We start from the raw sequence: 16,888 nt of genomic DNA on the forward strand, positions 1-16,888 counted from the left end.
TGCATTTATTTTTCTTTACAAGCTATACAAAAAATGAATGTACACGAATTATATTAGTGTCCATAAATGGCAAACACTCTAACAGTCATGCACCCCCTTGCTTCCGTAAAATCACCATCAATATCCACCTATACAATCCAAGCAATAGAATTACGATGAATCTATCCTTTTGCAGCTCACCGTTTTACCAGCATATGTGGTTGACGAGCCTGCTTTCATCAATCTAACTTTTGATGGTTCAAATGTCATTACGGAATGGTTTTTAGATGGTAAGGACTATTGTATTATCAATCATACTGGATTTGGTGAGCGAAACGTTACTTTGAATTTATCAATAACCAAAGGAGGGCCAATCAATGTTACGGTCATTGTGTCTAACAGTATTCACAGAAAGTCTGTAAGTGTTGAGACGCATGCACTATATAGAATCTACGGCATATCATTCAGTGTTCTTAACCCGCTGATAGATACTCTCCAGGGTGCAGTCTTCAATGTTACACTCGAATCAAATTCTCTCCAACCACAAGGAACGACCGATTTAACCATCAACTTTGATGACGGTTCCAGTGAAGAAAAACACTACATTTACAATGAAACATCTCTCGTAACCATGCAGCTATCTGGGTTTTCAGTGGCACACAATTTCACTAAACAAGGGAACTTCAGCGTTGTTGCAATACTCCATACTGAGGTGGACACAAAACATTTTGTAACGAATGTCTATGTATGGGATAACCTGGAAAATGTTGAATTCATCAGTAGCAAGATGTTTGCAAGGGTTAATGAAACTATCTATTTTTCTTTTTGCAATCCACCGTATTCTAACTTTCACTACATCATCACTTACGGCAGTGATTCACGAACAGAAAACATTTCGACTGACCTTCAAGAGAGATATGTACAAATCAGTCCGTTGTCAAAGTCTTTTAACTCTTCCGAAAAGTATTCAGTCACAGCAACTATATTTAATTCATTTTATATCAAAGTTGTCACTTTAGTAATTAAGGTGGAAGTTCCGATTACGCCGGATGATTTTACTTTATCACCAGAGAAAGAGGTGATCCCTATACCGGATGGTGTTCAAAAATTCATTTTGCAATACAACAGTTCAGAACCAGTACCAACGGACATGCTATGCACTTTTGATTTTGGAGATGATGGTAATTTAAGTGTCTTTTCAGAACTGTCGGACGACAAATCTATTGTTAAAACTCACAACTACAGCAGCGAAGGTGTATTTAATGTGTACTTAAATTGCTCAAATCATGTTAGTGAAATGAACAAATCTTCAACTATTGTTGTCCAATCCTTCAATTTAAGTGACTTCAAAGTTTTTTATGGCGATGTCGTGAAAGTAATGAATATGACAACAGAAGCCGTGAAACCAAATGAAACCTATAGACATAATTCCAAACCAGTAGTTCAAGCAGCAGATGTGAGTTTTTACATATCGTTAAAAAATTGTTCAAGAATGCCTCCTGGGATATGGATCAAATGGGACTTTGGCGATGGGACCATTGAATCTGACCAACAACGCTCGTTATCCAAAACGCACACATTTAGGAAAAAAGGAAATTACTCGATGACTTTTTTCTTTAACGATACCGGAACGAACGAAGAACATTCATTTTTTTACGAACTAAAAATGGGAGTAGTGGACTTTTATATTGATAAACCGGTAGGACTTGTTAAAGGAAACAGCCTCATATTCCATGCAACTGGGATGAACAACGCAACGTACACCTTTGATGCAGATTCAAGCAATGCGACAATGGTGCCGATAAACTCATACTCGACCAACGTAACTTATAACGAATATGGCACATTCTTACCAAAGGTAACTGCAAAAAATGCAATCATGACAGAAGTGGTCTACTATACCGATATCATAAAGGCGGATTTTTCTCTTGAAAACATTATCTCAATTACCGTTCCTAATAAAACTGTTCTTCTTCCACCTGGAACCGTTAATATTTCTATTGTCTCTACGACGCCTTTACCGTTCGTTACATGCATGTTTATATCAGGAGATTTCATAGACAAAAAGATACACACCAAAACAGCAAATATCACTCCGTCGGAACCTATGGTTTTTCCATACAAGTATTTAACATTGGGCTATCATTCCTTGAAAATGAATTGTTCAAATTATTATGAAAGTATTACACTAAACGATTTTATATTGCATCTTTATAATAAATGTTTTTCACCTCATGGTATATTTGATCGTAATTACGCTCTCTACGACAGACCACTGAAAGCGTATACTTCGAAGGATTTATTTGTTTCGAGTAGAATGCAAGTCATTTGCGTCGATAAAACAGCGAATTTCGAATGGGAATATTTTAGATACTTGAATAGAACGAACATAACAATATTTAATTATACAAGCTCTCTGAATCCGCTTCAAGGCGGCAACGTATTCACAAGGGGAAGCGTTCCCCCGGGAACTTATGAAGTTACGTTAAACATTTCTCTTGAAGAAACTTGGCTGAAAGAAACAATGTTTATCGAGTTCATAAAGCCAGCGCCGTATGCCTTTATCATTGGAGGAAGGATGCGGGCAGCAAAATTCCTACAGAAGATTATTGAAATTGATGCTTCTTCTGGGTCCTATGACGGGGCAAAAGGATACGGAGAAAATAAAAATCTTACTTACATTTTTGATTGCAGAATGTGAGTATATTTTAGAAAAAATCAAAATCTTATTGTTTTTCTTTTTACATGACTTTTATTATTCTAAATATTTTTAAAGTCGACATCTCGAGTAAATACTTCTCCTTTCTTCTCCAATAATAGTCTACTTTCAGACATGAACTGTGTAAAATTTAAATTTCGTCTTATTTACTGTGGAATCATTAAAATTCGTGGTGGCTCAATTTTCGAGGTATTCGTGGGTAGCCCTCCCCCACGAATTTACATCCTCGACAAAAACAAATTTTGAAGAGTTTGTTATCATACTGATACTAAAAACTGACAAATCCACGAAATGACATCCCCACGAATAAGCAAAAAACCCACAATACACGAACATTGACCCCCACGAATTTAAATGATTCCACAGTAACTCTAATACCTAATTAAATATGGTATGGGAAAGGATAGGATAGGATAGAGCTTATTTGCAGGATACAGGATAGTATTGTTTTGTCAACTTTTACGATAGTAGCACTGTACCTGTAGTTTCTTTGTTATTTTTCCTTATTATCGACGAAATACAATATTAGGATTACTACCGAGGCACTCCAAATAAGTTGTACATTTTGCGTTCACATATCGTTCACCATGCGTTCACGGTGACATCACTGAAATGGATAATTTTATCATGATTCGAACAATTGTAACTATGAACAGATTTTTCAGTTCAGTTTGTCATGTCTACTTTAAGACATTACTAGAAACTTTGTTTTTAGCTCACCTGGGCTGTAAGATCAAGTGAGCTTTTCTGATCACATTTTGTCTGTTGTCCGTCTGTCCGTCTGTCTGTCTGTCTGTCCGTAAACTTTTCACATTTTCAACATCTTCTCAAGAGCTACTAGACTAATTTCAACCAAACTTGGCACAAATTATCCTTAGGCAAAGGGGATTCACAGTTGTAAAAATTAAAGGCCACACCCTTTTTCAAGGGGAGATAATTAGAAATTAATTCTCAAGAACCATTAGGCCACGAAAGCTGAAACTTGTGTGGAAGCATCCTCAGTTAGTGTAAAATCAAAGTTGTGAAATCATGACCCCCGGGGGTAGGGTGGGGCCACAATGGGGGGGGGGGTCAAAGTTTAACATAGGAATATATAGAATAAATCTTTAAAAATCTTATTCTCAGAAACTAATCAGCCAGGAAAGCTGAATCTTGTGTGGAAGCATTCTCAGGTAGTGTAGATTCAAAGTTGTGAAAATTATGACCCCTGGGGGTAGGGTGGGGCCACAATGGAGGGTCGAAGTTTTACATAGGAATATATAGAGTAAATCTTTAAAAATCTTCTTCTCATAAACTAATCAGCCAGGAAAGCTCAAACATGTGTGGAAGTATCCTCAAGTAGTGTAGATTCAAAGTTGTGAAAATAATGACACCCCCAGGAGTAGGGTGGGGCCACAATGGGGGGGGGGGTGTCAAAGTTTTACATAGGAATATGTAGAGTAAATCTTTACAAATCTTCTTCTCTGAAACTAATCAGCCAGATGATTCTTTATAATTGTTAATCCCATATATAAACAATTGTTAAGGATCTTTTTGAGAACTGCAATACTCAACATGTGATATGACTATAAAATCATCCTGTTAGAAAAGGGACTAATGATTAATATAAACATAAGAATATCCAGTGGGAAAAATGGATTTTATTTATACAGGATCTACATGTATTATTGTACATTGTCCAGATAGTGTGTTTTATGACTCCATTAAGCTGATTTTATCATTCCTATTGTTCCTCAGGCGAGCGATGTGGCCCATGGGCCTCTTGTTATAAACTGATAATTAATAGTCTCTCACAGATTGATGTGCCCAGTGTAATACAGCAAAGTGAGATATATTTTGTCGACAGTGACGCTGTTAAACGTAAACAAGAATCATCTACTGTAGGAAAATGATGAATGATGGAAAATGCTAATCCATACAACAATTGTTTTGTTTTAATGATTACAATTTGTAATATTTTTATTGAAAAAGAAATGCTTGTAAGCTCTCTGAATTGCACTATGTGTAGCACACGGAGGGATAATCTGAAGGTAAATAATTGAACATCCTAACATAAAAGTTTGTAAGACATCAATCATTTTCTAATGCGAGAGTCATACTATTAATGTTCTACTCGTAGGGGATAGTAAAATTCCATCTCAGGGCAAAAAATCATGCTAGGATGCTATAAAAGCCTCGTTCTAGACCGTGAATACGTTCCCCTCAGTGGAACTTTACCACCCCATAAACTAAATAATGGGTAATTGTATCAATCTTTTTGGTAAAATACTCACTAAAGATTGCTTTGAACCAACAAATTTGATTTTTACTGAATAGATGGCACAAATTGCCATTTTGTGCTGAGAATCTAAAATGCCTGCATGTGTGTTTGGCAACTCACTTAAAAAAGAATTATGCAGTTCGGAAAAAAAACGTTTTCATGGTACGTAAAACTTTGGAGCAAATCAACGAGGTTTAAACAGTTTTTTCCCAACTGTGTTTTAATGACAAAGCACCCTGATAAAAAATATTCAAAGTACTTACTACAATTTTTTATCATAGAGTTTCGCACCTTTGTAAATATATGCATGAGACAAATTCTTGTCGTTAGCGGTGAGGGGATCAAAATTTTGAATTGACTTTATCTAAAAGGCCACCATATCCCTTTTTATTTTCCCAAACAATGTACTTACATAACTAAATACATATAGGTATTATATAAATAAATTATATAAGTTGGTATGCATCTCCTTCTGCAGTGTCGAGCTATCGAAAAATGACGTAGAGATCATATCTTTGGTAAACAAAGCATTCTATCATATCAAAATCAGGTGACCTATCAAGTTTCTCTATTGGTATGGGACAACAAACTCTTTCATTGTAGCATTAACATAGCATCCCAACCCAAATACCATGGAGTCACCTATAAATTCAGCAGAGATCATACAAATGCTGACTTGGGCAACATAGTAACCTTTTGAGTTTTTTGTGAGCTAAGTTGTAACAAAAATGCAGGGCACGCAAATGCACTCTTGTTTAATTAGAATTTCGCTGGCGTACTCATGCGTATCTCATTAGAAGTAAACGAATTGCAATAATACTCGTTTAATTACGATTTCATTGTTCAATAATATTTTTTCTTCATTTTATAAGGTTTTCTTCCAATGACTACAGAAAAATAGAAAGCAACCAATGCATCGGATATTGTAATATGACGAGCCAACAGGGAGATACAACAGTTTTGGATAGAGGAAAAAGATATCTTGACGTCACAACCGCTAATGGTTACGCAGTCACAGTCAACGTTAGCGACGGTCAGAAGTCGACATATTTCACACAACTGATAGGAATTATAAATGGAGATCCCCCAGAAATGCTTCTCAAGTAAAACAGAACTATTCATTTTAATAATATCTAATCTCTAATGTGGATTTTTGTATGTTAGCCAAGAATGAATATCTGTTAAACATTTTCCGTGCAGCCACCCATTTAAACGCACATGTCAATTTTGACGATCTTAGCTCCGAAAACGCGCGTTTTTTAACATTTATACAAAACATTGATGACACTTAACAAGATACTTCGGTACAAAATTGTCATTGGGTCGGAATTAGTTTGCACGATACTTCATAATTATTTTTTTCATTGCTAACAATATCCGTCTTGCTCGGAGACCTAGTGGGACATGAGGTTTGATTGCAGCGAGTGAACTTACATTGTAAGAGAATCTTTTTATTGACAAGATTAAATACCTTTACCATCGCTTAAACCGTTGATAAGTAGGTATTTACTGTCTACCATCCAGCATGTGAAATCAAGAGTAGAATTATGTAAGTATTAACTAGGAAATCTAAAATTCGTGATTCCAAGCCAGGGGTTAATTATTTTAAACTTTTAAAATATTAATATCTGTTTGATACCTTATTAAAAATATCCCTCACTCCATACACAAGGAGCACACATTGTGTCCTATAATGTTGGATGGAATCATTTAAAAAAAAAAACTTTTCAGATGACCAATATAAAACGAATTTAGTTAAGCGCAACCTATTTTCATGTATTTCTATCAGTTGCCGTCAATATTACTTTTAAGCAAGAATCAAAGATTTATTTAGGGCCTGGTCACGCATATTCGCCAATTTGTTTATATTTCACACACGGATACACCTATATGTAGATATAAAATGAAAAAGGACACTACAATTGGTTACTGGGGTAACTGTTGCCATGGAAACCGAAGCTAAAGATAGAAAATAGCAAATCTAACATTCTTTGAAGCCATTTGATAAGGTTTTGCCCGTATATAGTTTTTTAGCACATAAAACAACGTTTGTCATCTTGATCTGAAAAGTTTCGTTGCTATCATTCGAATAGTCCGCTCACGATCGAACGTGTGCGCGAACTTTTCTAACAACCCTCGTATACAGCAAAAAGCGTAGCAACGGGCTTATCTTGCATGCTTGCATGTGTATTCTTAGGTTAGACTCTCTCTCTCTCTCTCTCTCTCTCTCTCTCTCTCTCTCTCTCTCTCTGATGCTGAACATTTTTGCCGAAGTCACGTGGATGACAATATACAGTAAAAATATTTTGCAAGTAGAATTTGTATGTTTAAATGTGGATTTGTTTTTGTTCATTTGTGCATTAAATTCAACATGTGTTTTAATAGCTGCAGTATGAACTGTGCCGAGAAATATGCCGTAACGTCTAAGATGAAGCTGTACGCCGTGTGTTTGGATTGTCAGCCCAATGAAGTACCGATATTTTCATGGAGACTTTACAAGCTTGTGGGAGGGAAAGGGGAAGAAAAGAAAGAAGAAGAAGTAGATAATTTTATCAACATGACAGCGACAGGTATGCGTTGTGTAACATACAAAACCTTCGTACACGTTTCCAAAGAACAAAATAACACTTAATAGATGAAATTTTTCATGCTTTGTCGTAGTATATGAGTCTTATTTAAAAAGTTATCATTATTTGGGAAGAGGATAGAAGACACAAGCGAATTGTATAAAATCATATACCGTCACATAACATATTGCATCTTTTAAACCTATTTGTATCCAAAAACGTTTTAGATGCAAATATTTTCAATGTTATTCCAATAGAAATACTTAAGATCAATTCTATGTAAGAATCAAAGATTTATAAAAGGGTCTGGACACGCATAGTCACCAATTTTTCTTATATTTCATACATGGACACACCTAGGTGTAAAACGCAAAAAAACCCACTAAAAGTTGGTTGCTAGGGGTAACCGTTGCCATAGTAATCGAGGCTTAAGATGGAAAAATAGCAAAACTTACCTACTTTGAAGCCATTTAAGAAGGTTTTGCCCATTAATGTAAACTATCAAAGACATAAAACAGCCTTTGTCCTATTTTTAATTATTTAATTTTATCAGAAAATTGATGGAGAAACCAATACTTTTAAAATGTTACATCCATATCAATGTCCATGCTATATATATTTTATTATGAAAATTGACATCCGTTGCTATGGCAACAAGGCCAATAAATTGAGAAATTAAGGATAATTTTGATATACTTTAACTCCCAATAATAGAATTTTTGTTGCAATTGTTTTAGGTGGAATTTGTGAAAATGTATATAAATTTTCATTATATACCACAAAAAGCTTTGTTATGCAACAGAGAAGTGTTGTTGCCATGGAAAATTATGTTGCCTAAAAATCACACAGATATTCTAACCTTTTGAAAAGTCCGTAGCAACGGCAGTCATTTTTAGAAAATTTCAGATTTTTTAAGTGTTATTGAAATTAAGGACATACTTTATTTTTTCTCATAATTTGATTTTATATATTTATTTATTATAATTGAAAAATACCGATTCAAAGATGCCTGAAAATATTATAATTTTCCTTATTTTTAAGCTTTTTACCAAAGCAACGGTTCTCAATTTTCATATTTAAATTCTTAATTGCACAATCATAATAGTGTTTACCGAAAAATCCAAGATTTGCACTTTTTATTCAAATTAAATGAAGAAAACAGATTTTAGAATTTCTGTTTAGTAACCATGGAAACGCCCTATAAATATGTGTTTCTCCATGAATTTGTTTCTTTCTTTTAAAAAATGACAACTATTTTTAATAATATGTTCTACCCAGGAAACCCCAAGTTCTGCACATTACTTACAATATGTTCTCAAAAAAGCATTAAAATGCCATCTTTACATCTTTACCCTTGGTTACCATGGCAACAGGACCACATAGCAACAAACAAATGGTGTTAGGCTTTGTTACTCACCAAAGTCTATCAAATTGTCAAGTATGAAAAAAATCTGTGACAATGCGTGGCTACCGAATTTTGATTCTTTAATACATAGAATTGATATTAAAATTCCATTATGACACCCCCTGTGTTATATTAAAAAAACATAACCTGGTTCATCAATGTTTTGTTATTATTTCATGCTAGGCAACGATTCGGCAACTATGGTACTGAAGGAAAACTCACTTGAACCAGGAGAGCGTTATCTGTTAAAACTTGAAACATCTTTGGAGAATCGGGAAGGAACCAGTACTGTAGCCATGGACATCAGAACAAATTATCTACCGCACCATGGAGACTGTAAAGTAGTTCCAGAGGAAGGTATAACCTTGATTACTGTAAACCAACTTTTATTCGCGACGACATTATTTCGCGATTTACTCATGCAAGAGTGGTTCATGACGACTAATGTTCGCGATCAAGCTATATCCCTACCGTTTTGTTGTAAAAAGTAGACGACATCGCGGCGAGAAATAATCGCGACGACGAGGCCTTCGCGAACCTCGCGAAAATTTCTCGCACGCGAATACAAATTTTAAAACTACTCTGCTCTTTCATTTGATCACCAGAAAGTTGATTAAATGAGTTAAACCATACATTTTTGGTTTATGTCTCCACTCTAGATTCATTAAATTTCTCATGATCGATTTAGGACAGGCAATGAAAACTACCTTTGACATTGTCTGTAATAATTGGTTGGATGAAGGAAGCAGACTTGAGCGCAATCTCGATGTAGACACTAAAGAACAAGAGCCATTGACGTACCTGTATGAAGTGGTGTCAAAATCGAACGCTTCCGGAACTGTCAAAGAAACGAAAACTGCACTTTATAGAGGAGGTGTGACTTCTTTAAAAATGAATATAAATGATTTGATTTCGTGTGGTAGATGTTGCAAATTTTTTTAATCAAATCAAAATAGATAAAATAAAATTATTTCGAATGTATGATAATATATACTCCTTTTACTTAGAATTAAGAAATGCTTACAATGCTAACAATATTATCTTTTTTACAGCAATTATCCACACAAAAACGTATTCATTATAAGTTGTATATCCCGATCTATAACGAATCAATCTGTAACTGAGACTGTTCCTTGCAATCTAAATCGTTTAATAATTGTTGATGGTAACATACAAGATTAAACCAGAATCAAATGAGATAAAAGTTGCCCCACATAGCAAATTGGATTGCAAAAAATGAACTTATTATAATAAAAGTTTTTATACTCATTTGATGTAAATAGAAAAATTAAAAAAATATTTTAAAAAACAAGGCATGAGGCACATTTTCAAAAGAAAGCGTTTGTGAGCACTTTGAAACTCGAAAACGGCATTCAAATTATGAATTCCAATTAGGAAATAAAATATTAATATTAACGATAAAAGTAGGTTGAAAATAGAAAATATGTGCCTCTGCCCCTTTAACATACATGTATTTTCATTTCTTATTAAAAGTTCTTTTTAGGTAAATAGGTAAATAAAGGAAAATATGATATTATTTGATATAGTTCTGTATTACTTTTGTTTACAGGAGAAAGTTCCGCCATAAATATGCAATTACCTCTTGGAAATAAAGATTTTAATTACACTCTGGATATTCACGTTTATGTATTTGATAAATATGGTGATTACAATTCAACAACGGCTCAAGTGAAGGCAAGTAAACGTTTTACTTGTGAGGAAATACTGTGGAATCATTTAAATTGATGTGGGACAATTTTTGTGGATTGTTTTTTTTTAGTCCCTTACCGGTTTTCACTGGACGGGACTATAGGTTTCCTCTGCGTCCGTCAGTCCGTCTGTCCGTCCGTCCGTCTGTCTGTCCGTCCGTCCGTCCGTCCGTCTGCCCTACTTCAGTTTTCCACACTTTTTTTCTTTATGCGTTTGAAGAATAATGTGAGATTTGCTGAACAGCTTGTATTTTCCGGAAAATTAATTTTTTATATTCCAATTTTTTAATATTCGGGTTCGTTATCGGATTCGGTATGTATTGAATAAATGAGGAAAGTATGTAGTCAGTAATAGTATCGTGCATTACTTGGACCATTCCTTTATTGTTTCTAACATACAAATAAGTTCTGTAAAATAGTGTCAAGCATTGTGTTGTAAATTTAATCGACATGGTTTTTGTATTATTACAATCTGGTTCGTTATCGGGTTAGTCTGGTTATTCGGGCTACAGAAGACGGTAAGAAATAATAGTCTGCATAACAGTGCATTGTTTTCACAAATTTCTACAAACCGGTAGGGGACTTGATTGCTTATGCAATACTCTCAGAATGCTTGTTTTGTTTGTTTGTTTTTTTTTATTGTCTGATAAGTCGGTCTTCAATTTCATTAAAAAAGATAACTCTTTTTAAATTTGATTTCGTCGAGGATGTTAATTCATAGGAAAGGGTTACCCACGAATACCACGAAAATTGAGCCACAATAAATTCTAATGATTTCACAGTACACGTAGCATGTCTATCATCCAAATGTCATGCCAGCAAATCAAGTAATGAATTTAAAACATTAGATGAATTTTTAAATGTGATTTAAAATAGCAGTTAGTTATCCCTTTTTCGATATTTTTCCTTAAGGGAGCTATTTAAACATGCTATGTATCATCCTAGTTGGCACCTTTGTAATAAGAATGTAACATGTATATTTGCTATTCTCTTTTATGACGTCGTGGTGTTTTTAAAGGTAAAACCCGTAGAGAACTTCATTCCAACAGATGATAAGGACACAAAAGCTTTGGATGAGCTCTTTGATTCCTTTTCCGGTCTTTTTAACATAACTGCATCTGGTGGAAACGATATGGCAGTTGTTCGTCTTGTCGGTTCTGTGTTGTCCTACTTCAAAGAATCATCACAAGATGTCATTGAACAGGTTGATATTTAAAGACATATAAATGTATTTATTTTATCATTTGCACGTAAGGGTAAAGGTAAGAGTATCTGAGTTACTGGATTTATGTTAAAAATATTGGTTATGGGTACCTGTTCATGTACATGCATAGTAATACAGCTTTCTTTTAATGACTCGTACCAAGTCAAGAAACAAAGTATGAATAATAAATCTAATCTATTTCATCAAGACAGTATTAAAACATACATACATATTTAAAAACGATGACGTTTGCAAACAAAATTAAATACTAGAAAAATAGCATAATTTTATTTTACTTATATTGCTCTTGTTATAATATAAAACGTAACGGTAAAATTGACAAAATGGCAATAAATTTTTAAAAAATATATAATAAAAAGGAAACAAAGTAAACGGTGTACACATGACAACAGAAAACCGTCGTTGATACTTATTTTTCTGTAAATGTAGACTGATGAAGATGAAGACGATGGTGATGATGATAACGAAGATGAAAGTCTGAGCCCTGTGACAGGACGCTACCAAAAGGTGCATGATGAAACTGACCATGATACTGTGTTAATGATATCGCAATTTAGTACTTAAGGAGGGAGTCAACATATAAGTTATTTAGATATAGGAACCTGCATACTATGTAATTTGACTTGCATATATTACTCTCAGAATTTAGATAGAAATAAAAAGTTTATAGAAAAAATAATGAAATAAATTCTTTAAATTCTTTATTTCTTTTAAAATCCATGTTTAAAATGTCCGTAGAACATATTAAAAAAATCAGTTAATTCTGATTAATTTGTTTAAGCTCAATTGACTGAATCAAATTTACATCCCAATGAAATAACAAAAGGTGCTATTAAAATAATTATTACATAGACATGAGTTGACATGGAATTTGTTATATTGACCATAATCCAAGACGGGTATTTGGTTAAAATATATTTTTGATATTTTAAAAACCAGACAAGACTCCTTCCTTAAAAGTGCTACATTTCATATTGTGCAACAAATATCACCCTTTCCTTTAAACACAATTAATTTTGGAAATGGAAGAGTTGTGTGATGTGGATATAATGATTTAGTATAGGTTTAGGACTTAAATATAGCGACAAGAAAACAGTATACCATAAATGTACATGTAGCAATATACTATGATTAGGCACTATTTGTCACTGCCTGCATGTCAGTCTATCTATCTATCTATCTATCTATCTATCTATCTATCTTTCTATCTACCGTGTAACTAAACACAGTTATACTTAATTTTTTTATATTATCTAAACAATGGGATGAATGAAGGAAGCAGTGAAAATCGCAGGTGCATTGCTGAATACTGTCACCCCCGGAAACAACACGAAGCCTAAAGTATTCAGTCCTGCTGATGGTCAACAGATATCAAGTACTCTAATGTCTGTCACCAAGAATCCTGATTTTATTACAACAGATTCTGCGGTAAAAAAAAACCGGAATTAAATTCGAGTAAAAAAAATGGAAAAACATTTCATCCGCCTTCAGTTCTGTTACTATTACATTGTGGTTCATTGATATATTCATCAATTACTCTCTAAAATTGCCATTAAATTAAAAAAATCTTTAACTTTAAGTATCAATAATTTATATTTCTTAAAAACATATTGTCAGACAATGAGTAATGTAATTAACTGTTTTAGGAAAACATAACTGAAGTCGCTACAACTATAATGGCTAGTATTTTAGAAAACGCAAACATACTGCCGTTTCCGGTAGAGAGTATTGCTACCATTGCTGGCGCTATAGATAGTAAGTATCGGTGTTTTAATGTTTAATTTGCTTATACATAGGCATGTAAATATAGTAATACAAAGTCAATTTTAATAAGAAATATAAAAGCCAGGCAAACAGTTTTTTATTTGAACACAAAAAAGTATTAGCCTATTTTAGAGTGATATTTTTTATATCACATGTATCATACATGTATATGAAGTTCACTATGATTGTATCTTGAACTATATGCAAATAGTGCCTTAAACTAATTTCTCTTGTAAAATTGCAGATACCCTATCATCGTTGGGTCAGATAACTGATACGTTGCTTCCTGATGAAGTTTATGACCCGACTGAAGTAATAACAGAGGATTCCATATACCAAAACCTACTCAAGGAATACAAAAGAGATGTTGATTTTAGAAACAATATATCACGCAAAGATCTATGGAGACGAGCAAAGAAAAAATACAAAGAAGTACAGAAAGCCCGGAATAAACAAAAAGGAAAAAAATATTTCGTAAGAAAAATATATTTCTGCATAGAATCGGTTTATGAATACCTAAAGTTCATTCAAACTCAGCACGTGTTTGATTGTCATGTTTTACAGGCAAAGAGAACAGCAAAATCTATAAGAAAAATACTGGAAGATATTGAAAAGGCAATGATTGTGCAACAAGAAGTCGGGGAGGGATCGAAAAGTGTAATTGATAAAGGGATTAAAGTAACAACAGAAGTGGGTACTCTTGGTAACATTGTCAACAAAAGTCAGTCTTTATATCAGGGAGTTCAAGTTGATTTTGTTGAAGCATCATCATCTTTTAATGATACGCTCCTACTTGAGCCAACATCCATACCCACATCAACTCAAATTCCAGTAATGACATCTAATGTACTAAATGCGTCATCCTTAAACGATTCAAACCCAGATGCCAATACTATTGTCCAAATTAAGGTAAATGGACAATTGCGAAATCTTGATCAGTTTTACAGCTGTAATTTGTTCACAAGAACGGCACATCAGCTTATATTTTATAACAATTACTCCTATCATTTGCATCATTAATGTACTTTTATTTATTTCAGATGTCAATTACGACGAAAAATCCACTCATGTATGGTAATAATTCAAACCTTCTCACTTCCTCAATTGCATCCGTCAACTTAGAAGGAAATATTGCTCCAACCATCAAATTCAAAAGTAAACTGCCTGCATATAGATATATGCAACGATACACACCGAAGACATTCCCAGAAGATCCAGATGGCTTCATGTATCTCAGAATATACGTAAAGAGCAAAGAGGATACACTTATTGCATATCTAAACCCAGAAGACCTTTCCAGCGGAAGTGATAACCTGTACACAATATATTTAGGCAAAACTAATTATCCCCGACAAAGCAAAGGGAAATATGTTTGGAAAAGAAGGCTCTCTGTTCGGGACCTGACAAAAGATGGATTTAAATTTATTATTCCACCAAATATATGTGATGAGGGAGTCTGCTATTTCGGGATTAAACCCATGAAAGGTACAGAAATAATGAAACATAACCGCTGCATTACTTTTCATGCTATAAAGTAACTTAAAAGTCTTTACCTGCATTCTCTTTGTAGCAGCAAAACAAAATAAACAGATTTATTCCGTGGTAAACCATTTACGAAGCCTCAATTACAACGTTGTTGTATTATGCACTTGTAAAATAATGAATTTAAGAATTAACTTAGTTAATTCATATATACTTGTGCAAACACGTTTATGACTTTTAACGGATGTTTTTCTTACGTCTCCGTGTAAAAATAATATAGTTTCCATACCTAATAAATTTTTTGTCTTCACTTGTGCATTGGGTAGTTAATTTTCGCTTTCTTTAATGTTCTTAAATGAAGATGTAGCTAATGTGAATGAAAAAAGATCCTCAAGGAAAAGAAGAGCTACCCAGGATCATACAAATTCAAGTATTCATAGTACTATTCAAAGCATCGAAGACAGTGTGAACACATCACAAAATAATTCAATATTTGACTCATCTTCGTCAAATTTTGCATTTGCTGTTGCGACAACAGGATGTCGGACTTGGGATGAGGAAGAACAGGACTGGGTGTCAACCGGATGTCAGGTCGGTGAAATTAGTATCGTATATAAATTAAAAACTGAATTAGTTTTAAGGGTTACCTGTAATTTAAAGTCCATTTCATAAAATAGTTTTTACTTGATAATAAAAATTGTAGATTGTATCTATTTCTGTTTAAAGATATGCGTATTTGATTATTAGGAATTATGTACTTATTTGATTTAAATGAGCCTTGTGTTATAGGTATTAGAGAGTAGCACGTTAGAGGAGACAAATTGTAGATGCACGAAAACAAAGTCAAGGGGAACTATCTTTGCCACCACGTTTTACGTTCCTCCGAATACTTTAGATTTTGATAACATTCAGATTGATCTGGAAAATGCTGCAGTCTATGGAACACTGATCGGGATCTTTTCCGTGACGATCGTTTGCATGATAATTCTAAGAAAGAAAGACATAAAGGATCTTGAGAAGGTGTGTCTGATATGTAATTATTCTCTCAGAACTTGAAACTCGAAGTAAATGAGACATCATAATTTTCTTATCTATCATCAATATTTTCTATGTGTTTTCAGTGGTCAGTTTACTTTTTGGCGGATAGTGAGGCGACGGACAGGTATTTCTATCTCATAACAGTTCATACAGGATTCAGGAGAGGATCTGGTACAAAATCTAACGTCTGTTTCGTATTATCGGGTGAGGATGACGATACTGGGGTGCGTCTTCTGACCGATGGAATAACGGAGGTATTTTGTATTTTAAAAAATGTTATTTATTGTTATGTTAGTCATACAGGTAATGAAATTCCCCGATAAATGATTTAAGATAATTTCCACAGAAAGTTGATCAATAAAAAAGTCCTTGAATAATAAGTACATGTATATGAATGTTAAGGAGTACCAAGAATAAGTGTAAAAATAGGAATAATTTTTACAGGGATTTGAAACATCAAGCATTAAGAGATTTTTTATGGGAACAAGTGCGTGTCTTGGAGATCTTACTTATTTAAGAATATGGCATGATAGTGCAGGTTGTGGAGACCTTCAAAGTTGGTATCTGGATAAAGTTATAATCGATGACGTACAAACTCGCAACAGGTAAGACCTTACATAATAAGGACTTTGTGGAATACTCACTTATTATGTGAATAGACTATAAAAGCAAAATTCAGGAAAGTGGAAGAGCAATAGACTTTAATGCTATTGATCACACATATCGAATTTCATGTTTAA

General features: G+C 33.8%; 1 protein-coding gene across 1 annotated transcript in view; it reads left to right on the forward strand.

Annotated features, from left to right (window-relative positions):
• Positions 1-16,888, forward strand: part of LOC105336435 (uncharacterized) — a 41,539-nt gene that overhangs the window by 15,309 nt on the left and 9,342 nt on the right. Inside the window, exons 6-22 of the mRNA XM_066065854.1 lie at positions 176-2,676; positions 5,831-6,061; positions 7,344-7,528; positions 9,114-9,287; positions 9,619-9,804; positions 10,501-10,625; positions 11,658-11,843; positions 12,294-12,371; positions 13,140-13,292; positions 13,511-13,619; positions 13,873-14,102; positions 14,193-14,537; positions 14,669-15,113; positions 15,472-15,701; positions 15,900-16,130; positions 16,232-16,402; positions 16,593-16,753. Of these exons, the coding sequence (XP_065921926.1) occupies positions 176-2,676; positions 5,831-6,061; positions 7,344-7,528; positions 9,114-9,287; positions 9,619-9,804; positions 10,501-10,625; positions 11,658-11,843; positions 12,294-12,371; positions 13,140-13,292; positions 13,511-13,619; positions 13,873-14,102; positions 14,193-14,537; positions 14,669-15,113; positions 15,472-15,701; positions 15,900-16,130; positions 16,232-16,402; positions 16,593-16,753 (5,741 nt within the window). The remainder of the gene's footprint in view (positions 1-175; positions 2,677-5,830; positions 6,062-7,343; positions 7,529-9,113; positions 9,288-9,618; positions 9,805-10,500; positions 10,626-11,657; positions 11,844-12,293; positions 12,372-13,139; positions 13,293-13,510; positions 13,620-13,872; positions 14,103-14,192; positions 14,538-14,668; positions 15,114-15,471; positions 15,702-15,899; positions 16,131-16,231; positions 16,403-16,592; positions 16,754-16,888) is intronic.

Source organism: Magallana gigas, chromosome 7, assembly GCF_963853765.1.
Source record: "Magallana gigas chromosome 7, xbMagGiga1.1, whole genome shotgun sequence".
NCBI lineage: Eukaryota > Metazoa > Mollusca > Bivalvia > Ostreida > Ostreidae > Magallana > Magallana gigas.